Raw genomic sequence first — 8,527 nt, forward strand, 5'->3', positions numbered from 1 at the left:
TCCTTTTGCATACACAATTTGTGACTTAGCTGAATCTCAAGATCACGTATTTTCAAAATAAAAGCCGCGCAAACGAAAGTCTCGTTGGAGATTTTACGACGGCGTGCGCTGTATCAGTTTACGGCAACATGGCAGCCCGCTGCCTTGAGGTGGGATTCTGTCGGCTCTGACCGTCACAATCTGAAACTTCACCATGAAAACAGGGACAGGCAGCACGAGACCAGCAGGTCGGTAACGGAGGGTTCGTGAAGATGATGATGTGTTTTAGGAGGATTTCCGCGCCGATGTGCCGCAACGCAGCAAATGTTCGCTGTTTGGTGTCCGCGCGAGGCGAGGGCGTGTGTCGCCTCGAGCCCGCGTCATGGCGGCATAGGCACACACCTGTCGCCCAGTATGCGAGGCTGAAACAGTCTCCGGTTAGCGGCTCGTGGCTCCTCAATCTTAAGGGGACGGACGGTCGTGTTGCGTGCTGGAGCGGGATCCTCCAGCAGGTAAAAACGACACCGTGGCACGCGCAAGGAACAGGGCTTCCCGTGTACCGGGGAGGTCACGAGAGGTCAGCGGCCGGTTTCCGGTCTCTGCTGCTGCCCTCAGCTCGTGGACTTTGTACCGGAAAGAATGAGGAGACACCGGACAGCTCCCCGGCGACGGACCGTGGTGATGTCAGACCCGTTCCGGGACAGGGGCTGTTCAAGTTCAAAGAGCTGGTGAGTACAGAGCTGTGTGACAGTTATGTGGAGGAATGTGAGGTGTGTGTAACGTTACAGCGGATAAAAGAAAAACGCACACCTGTCTGACGTGTGTAAAGACAGTCTCTGTTTGAGATGGAAGTCTTCAGACTATGGATTACTCTTATATATTTTGCAATCAAACTTTTGTGCTTGACGTTTCAAAAGTATGCATGTCCTCTCATTTGAATGTGATTATAACAGCAAATCATAGGATTGTTGATACTGATGCACAATGTATAGACAGAACGTTAGTGTTTCTGCTAAGGGTTGGGAGATTTATTGATAACGATGCATTTGTGTGTGATTTTATGTATAAAGTAAAAGTATAAAGTATCTGGTAGCAGTGGTATCAGCAGCAGCAAAGTACAATATTTCATTCTGAAATATGGTCAAGTATAAAGTAGTGTAAAATGGATATACTCAAGTAAAGTAGCACAAACCTGTACTGTACATGGAGCTAGACATGTTAGCTCATATTAGTCGATTGCAAGATTGCAGTTCAGAAATGTGAAAGATAGCTAATTTAGAAACTGTCATAGTTTGTCCACCGGAGAGCACAGGCATGTTAATCTTTCATTTGTGAAATGTCTACTGAGAAGATACTGTGTTGTGATAATAATTCTTTAAAAAAAAAAAAATTAAGGTAGCCTTATTAAAAGTGTGTGTGTGTTTGTGTGTCTTGTATGGGTTTTTAAAATCAGAGGGTATATTGTCAGGTTTTTGTAAATAAAATGTCAATATTTGTAACAGCCTCAAAATCTAGGAAGAATTGCTTTTTGTACATGTTTTTTTTCCCCGTCCGGGTGGTTTTCAACCCGGCAAGTTTGGGAATTCTTATGCAATTCTTATGGAATTCTTATATTACATGCAGCACGTCCTCCTATGATTAATCAAATCAGAACCCTTGAAAAGTAGGTTGATGTCGAACACAGGAATTTCACAGACTGATACCAATCGTAGACATGCTGCTGGAACAGGTTTAGGCTGATTTACCTGTGTTACCTTTGTTGATCTTATTGTGCATCGCTAACTCGTTACATGTTTCTGATGGTTTTTCTGCAGTATGAGAACCCATGGACAGTCCCCAACTTTTTGTGTGTGTGTCGGATCGTGCTGGCTCCATTCCTGGGTCATCTAATCATCCAGCAGCACTTTCACCTCAGCCTCGCTCTGTTTATATTGGCTGGAGCGACTGACCTGGTAATACAGACACTTTCACAACACCATACACAGACAGACACAGTGTCGTGCTGAGTTCAGTCTGTTTTCATCCAATGAGAATTGTTAAGTTCTGCCTACCTTTTCTTCTTCTATTGTTTTAAAAATAGGACTAATTTTGTTCTGATCTCTGTCTCAACCCTTGATAAAACTGTCTACAAAATTATGTTAATTAAACATGTTTGATAATGGTCAGTACAGCCCAGACATGCTCAGTAGACCAGGGTGGCAATTAAGAAGAGGAAGTGCTAACCTTCTCACTGCTAGCGGCCAACAAGGCTCCATAATAACCAAGGAGACCCTGAAATTTCTTTAAGGATGGCTAATTCTGACATTTAGCACACATCCAGCATAAGGTGGCCTTGACTTCGGTGTGATATTACCGTCAGGTCATTACTGGCATGAACTTCAGTGCAGTCACGTATATTAAAATTTGCTGCTGTAGACCTTTAAAAGAATTCAGCAGAATGTCTTCATCTCTTTCTCTTTCTCTCTCACTCAGCTGGATGGTTTCATTGCCAGGACGTGGCCCACTCAAAAGTCGGCACTGGGCAGCGCTCTCGACCCACTCGCTGATAAGATTCTCATCAGTATTTTATATGTCAGTCTCACCTATGCCGAAGTTATACCAGGTATCAGACTCTGTATTTTGTGTGACAGCTCCAGCAATGCAGTACAGTATTACAAGATAATTTATTGTGTTGTTTGTTCTGCTTCAGCTCCATTGACAGCTCTAGTGATTTCCAGAGACATTGGTTTGATAGCTGCTGTCTTCTGGGTCAGATACAAGACTGTACCTCCACCGGTGAGACATTTCTTTCATAGAATTTGAATACTGAGACTGTAAAGGTGCAGTATTTAGTGCAACACCTGTCAGAAGTGGAAAGCAATATTAATGCAGTCTGTGTTACAATAACAGCTACAGTAGAGGACTTTACAAATCTCTCCCTCTTTTTCCTCCAGGTTACCCTTAGTAAGTTTTTTAACCCCTGCTACACCACAGCACAGCTCAAGCCCACACTCTTCAGCAAGGTAACACACACACACACACAAACCACCCACTCTCACTGTGCTCTGGACTTTGAACATTTTGTACGTAGCTGTAGTAAAGTGGAGATGTAGCAACAATAGAGCCATAGATAGCAGAACTTAATGAGTATGTGTGATTATTTAGTATTATTATTGTATTTGCTGACTCTTTGCACACTATGCATAACAGTCACCAGATGCACAGATTTATAATATAGCATAGTGCATTACAGAATCTGTAGACAGTGGCTGCTTGTACATGTTTTCCCCCCAAATAGTCATTTTGACGATGAGCTGGTGTTAATGCAGGTAGAAGATCGAGAACTTTGAATAATCAAACCACGTTATTGGAGGATTTTTAAAGTGTGATGCAAATGTCATAATCCAGTTTGATTATGACATTTTACTACAGGTCTGATTATTACTGCACGTGTAGATATATGAGCTTGTGAACAGACAGGAAAGAAGCCAAACCAGCAGATCTGTCACTGTACTGGTGAAAATAATCATCTTGTTGAGTCAGTCAGCCGTTTTAAATTGGAATCTACATGTAGCTCTACCCTTTATACTGAATGCTCAACACTTGGAATGCTAAACTCTGTAGCATGAATGAATAAATCTGTTGTTAAAATTTAAATTCACTATCAAAATATTCATTTATGGCTCTGCCACAGATTCTGCATCATTTGTTTTGATATATTTGACTATGTAGAACACAATCCTGGAAGAAATGGTTGCTGGCAGGTGGAGTGTTTTTTTGTTTTTTTTTTTTTTAAGATGCCAAAAAGTGTTGTTTTGTTCTTGTAAACAGCCTCAGCTCATGTGTCATGCTCAACAAGTTTTCCCAAAAATCACGAGCCAAACTTGTTTTGTTAAAGAAGAAGGTGATAGATTTTTATTCTGACTGTGTTTTATTTGTTTTGTTTTTTTTTAGGTGAACACAGCCATCCAGCTCTTTCTGGTTGCAGCTTCTCTGGCTGCTCCAGTCTTCCAGTATACAGACAGTGTCCTGCTGCAGTGCTTATGGTAAACCCCCACACACTCACTGACATACAGTATCCACACACGTAGGTCTCGTCCACAGCATCCACATTGTCCTTTCATTCCCGGCGTAGTGGTTCGGACAAAGCGTGTTTCTTGTGCGGAGGGTTTTTGAAGGCATCTCTGTCAAGCACATAAATGCTGTTTGTTGCAGCAGAGTGTTCGGGTTAAGTGCACTGACTCATTTCGATCTACAACTCCGAGTGAGTTGGAGTAGAGATCCAACTCAGGACAAACATTTTATTGTGTCACAGTAACCTACATTTTTATACAGATTCAGCAGACTGCCTGTATATTTGTTAGGGTGTAACATTCTCTGATGCCTAATCCATCTTTTCACTAGAATACTGATCACTTGGCCTTTTTACAACTTGATGGCTGCATTAGAAAACAACAGCAGCCGTTATGGGTGCGGTGGTGCTGAAATATTAAAAATTTAGCATATTGTTCTGTATAACTTGTTTTGCAAATAGCAGATTTGAATGTGGCTTGGCCTGTTTTTTTTTTTGTTCTTTAATCACTGAAACTAGTTTGAATTTGCTGTTGTAAAAATCCTAAACTTTTTCTGTGATGATTCTAAAACACAATTTATAAAGTTATAAATGAAATCTGTGTTTAAATGATGCAGTTAAAATAAATTAGTTAACTAATCATTAAACATACCATTAAATACTTATTTAAAAAATAAAAATATTGTTTCAAAACCCTTTTTTATTTCACTTTTTTTACATTTAAAAGCGTGCGTTGCTTCATCTTTCTTGATACTTCCACAGGGGGTCATAATAGTCACATATCTTTTGCAAAGAATTTAACTGTACAGTGTGAATTCAAGTTTAATGATTCAGCACAGTAAGTGTATCAGTTAATTAATCAGCTATGATTAGCCCACAGGAGGATGATTAGTAATTCCTCACATAACACAATAATAACTTGCTGCAATGGCAAAATGATGCTGTTAGTATTTAAAATGAGCCAATTTGGTAGCTTGAATGACACTATTATTTGAATTGCATCATGTATTATTGTATTGCAGGTATGTAACAGCGGTGACTACGGCAGCGTCAGGCTATAGCTACTGGCACTATGGCCGCAAGACTGTCCAGGTGCTAAACACCAGATCACCATGACAACCGCATCAGAAAACACCCCGAAAGCAGAACAAAAGCAGCGAACAACCACGGCAGAGACACTGATCAGCTGTGGCGAAAGTCGGACAGACAGATGGATGATCGCCAGGAGCTCTGAAACCAAGTAGCTGTGACAAGCATTGACGAGTCGCCATGGCAATGATGTGCAGAAACCAACCGAGGCCGCAGATGGTTAACTGCAACACTACAGAAACGACGAAAAAAAGCAGCGCTGCCTGTGGACTGGCTGTGAAGTAGAGACACATGCACACGGATAGAAACAGCAAACACAAACGTAGAGCATCCACACACACACACACACACACACACACACAAACATACATGTCAAGTATATGTTAAGTGATTTGGCGAGAGCTTCTCTTTTTTCTTAGTTTTTCAATCAAGAGGTGGCGATGTTCAGTCTAATCATTGTCAGATGATTGTCAGTTTTATAAACTGATTTATGATGAAAAAGGAAAATCTACTTTGTTTTGTGTGTGTGAATGTGTGTGTGTGTGACTTTTGGATGCAGGGTTTGGGTATCTGAGGGAAGACACATGTTTAATCTTATGAGATACAAATCTGCTTGAAATCAGTATTAAGGATTAAACGTGGGTTAAAAAAAAACGCAGTGACATGCTGCCAGTGTTGTACAGGACCAGCTTCTTGGTCTTTATCCATTCGGTGGTCCTCAAAAACCGAATCTTAATGCTAGAGCTGCAGATTCTTAAACTTATACAGTATAGCAGAAAATATTATTCTATGAATTGACAAATAATTGATTCGTCAATTCATAGGAATTTAATCAATGTGCAACAAAAAATGACCATCATGGGGTCTGGGGAGCTGACAAGAAAATAAATGACAGATCAATCAAGTGACAATCATTAGTTGCACACCTATTATCGATTAGTCTGGTTAGTCCTCCAGTAACGCCTGGCACACCTGCCAGGTGAATGAAAAGGCTTCAAGACTAAGTCTGGCACATTTGCATCACGTTCAATTTAAATATGTGCTGCCTTTAAGTAAAGAGAGAAGACGAAAAGGTTAAAAGTGCTCATTTCGATGCGCCAACAACTAAAACCTCTAAAGATATTCCATTTAAAATAAAATCAGACAAAATCATCTGAACGTCACATTTTAGCCGTCCAGCTGCAAGGAGCGAATGTCTGACAGTGTTTGATGAATGACTTCATTTAAGTAGTTTTCTCTAATTGTTTCAGCACTGCTCCTCAGCAGCACCCGTATCTGAGTCCTCTGCGTATCTTCCTCTACCTTGGCTGTTATGATTATTAAAAGAACCGTATCTGCTGCAAAGCTCCTTTCAAGTTCTTCCAGTCTGGAGATCAATAAGTCCAATAAGCCAGAGGTTATGTGGAGACTTGGGTAGAACACCAGCTCCGACTGGACCTGCTGAACTCCTCTGGCAGGTGTATCTAACCGCGCTGCTTATTTTCCCCTCAAGAACACTAGTGCGACGAGGGAAATGTGGTTGTGTCACCTTCTCAACTCTCCCACTTATTTCCCAGCAATTTTCTGCACCACTCGGGTAATGCTGTGTCATTACCGACCGTGCGCCGATGACTGCCGGGCTTGTGCGAGTTGTTTTCGTGGCCTTGTGTGGGATGTCTGCTCATTATCTCTTCGCTGAATAATTTAAAGAGTCTCATTCAAAAATGAGATATCCATCACGGGAAACAAATTGATATCTGCGCTCATTAAGTGACTGTTTAAAGAACTTCTGGTGCTTTTTCGGAGGATGGTAATTTAAGTCCATATTTGAAAACACAGATTGGAAGTGTATCATTTGGAAGTACTAGATGATGCCCACAGGCTTTTCATGTCGTGTTTTGGAAATGTGTTTTAATTAGTGGCGTATCAGACATGAAAGCTTAAAAAATAGAATCAAACTCTTTTCAAGCTCAGTGGTGAACTCGAGCGGGCTGCATGTGATCATGGTGGAGGAATTATTGACAGCTTTTATTCATTCAATGTCAGCATGAATGGATTTATACTGACATTTAGTCCAAACCTCTTCGTGCGAGCGCAAGTTTCTGTAAGATTCAGTCAGAAGTTTTAATTTAAATACAATTAAAAAAAAACTTCATAGGGGAAAAAAAATTACCTCCAACCAAAATGCAGGTTTGACCAGCGACTACGCGACTCTCTGAACAGCAATAAAACAAGAAGTGATGTCGACATTAGTCGGGGAGCATTTCATTTTGTCATGAGTGGTGCAGCTCAAGTATCAGAACTCTGCACTAAACCTGAATTTACATCCCTCACAGCGTCCCTTCACCCTGCTGACAACATTTGAAGTAAATCACTGTAAGGCCTTTCTCAGCCACTAGATGGAAGAACCAGATAGAAACTCTTAAGATACAACACAAGCGAGGCCTTTCTCACCCGCGTTGTTGTTTCATATCATGGCATTAAATATTGTGTAATGATGCATATTAGACATATACTGTATTGGATTAATTCATATTCCATTACCAATATCAAGGCTTCTCTGATTAGAGCTGCACATAAACAGTCTATAAAACTAGTATAAAGTATTATTCTCTCTGCACACAATGTAAGGTTGATTGACAGGCCCTTTAATACTGCCACCAGCACAATATATCAGCAACAATCATCCTGAATGTGCTCGATGCTGCAGATTTTCAGTGAGCTTTGTTAAATTTAAATGATAAACTCGACGCGACTGAATAAACCTCAAATGTATGAAGTCAAAAAGGAGCAGCTAAGTATGAACACTTCTATTTGTCTGAGAGAGGTCTCGTTTTTCACTTTGAGATTTTGTCAGCATGACAGAAATACAATTTAAAATGTGCAAAATTTCAGCTGCTGGCAGTTTCAGATTAATAGTTGAGCTGTCAGTCAATATTGCATAACACGCTTTATTGACTTACAGCAATGCTTCAAAACAGCGTCTTAGTGTAAGAGGCTGCAGGCGAACGTGTGTCCTTTACCACAAATACACTCTAAAAGAAATTTGGAGAATCTAAAAGTGGAAATTATGTTAATTTGGCCAAAACTCTCCGCATTCCAAACTGTTTTGCAGAAACAGATTACTTGTTTCTTTAAATGCCTTCCTGCATTTCCATACCTGCTTTCACTTTTATTTAGTTTCCTTCCTCGCCCTTTCGTCTTTCAGCGAGAAAAAAGATTCAGACCTCCAGAGACCTTCCCTGTTTTGAGAACACGAGGCTAAAGCGGCTGCAAGAGCCAGTGAGAGTATAACAGTGATACAGATGATTTAGTGATGGAGGCGAGAGCAGCCAAATGTGCCTTCACACTTCACAGCCCGGCTCTCCAGAACCCACAGACAGGCTGAATCACGCTAACAAGGACAAACTTTGGATCTGCGTGCTCGTG

At 40.9% G+C, this 8,527-nt stretch overlaps 1 protein-coding gene across 1 annotated transcript; it reads left to right on the plus strand.

Annotated features, from left to right (window-relative positions):
• The first annotated feature begins 135 nt into the window (after positions 1-135).
• On the plus strand, positions 136-6,286 carry crls1 (cardiolipin synthase 1). The gene is made up of 7 exons (XM_041947791.1): positions 136-707; positions 1,794-1,931; positions 2,452-2,581; positions 2,669-2,754; positions 2,913-2,981; positions 3,913-4,004; positions 5,053-6,286. Exons 1-7 carry the CDS (start codon positions 252-254, stop codon positions 5,144-5,146), a joined length of 1,065 nt encoding a protein of 354 aa, XP_041803725.1. The 5' UTR covers positions 136-251; the 3' UTR covers positions 5,147-6,286.
• Positions 6,287-8,527: the final 2,241 nt, after the last annotated feature.

This window comes from Chelmon rostratus, chromosome 11, assembly GCF_017976325.1.
Source record: "Chelmon rostratus isolate fCheRos1 chromosome 11, fCheRos1.pri, whole genome shotgun sequence".
Classification (NCBI taxonomy): domain Eukaryota; kingdom Metazoa; phylum Chordata; class Actinopteri; order Chaetodontiformes; family Chaetodontidae; genus Chelmon; species Chelmon rostratus.

Bases quoted from the DNA above. Each gene is read 5' to 3' on its own strand.
- crls1 (XM_041947791.1), top strand. From the start codon at position 252: ATGATGATGTGTTTTAGGAGGATTTCCGCGCCGATGTGCCGCAACGCA. The intron at 2,582-2,668 runs GTATCAGACTCT...GTTCTGCTTCAG, and splicing joins CTATGCCGAAGTTATACCAG to CTCCATTGACAGCTCTAGTG. The intron at 2,755-2,912 runs GTGAGACATTTC...TTTTTCCTCCAG, and splicing joins ACAAGACTGTACCTCCACCG to GTTACCCTTAGTAAGTTTTT.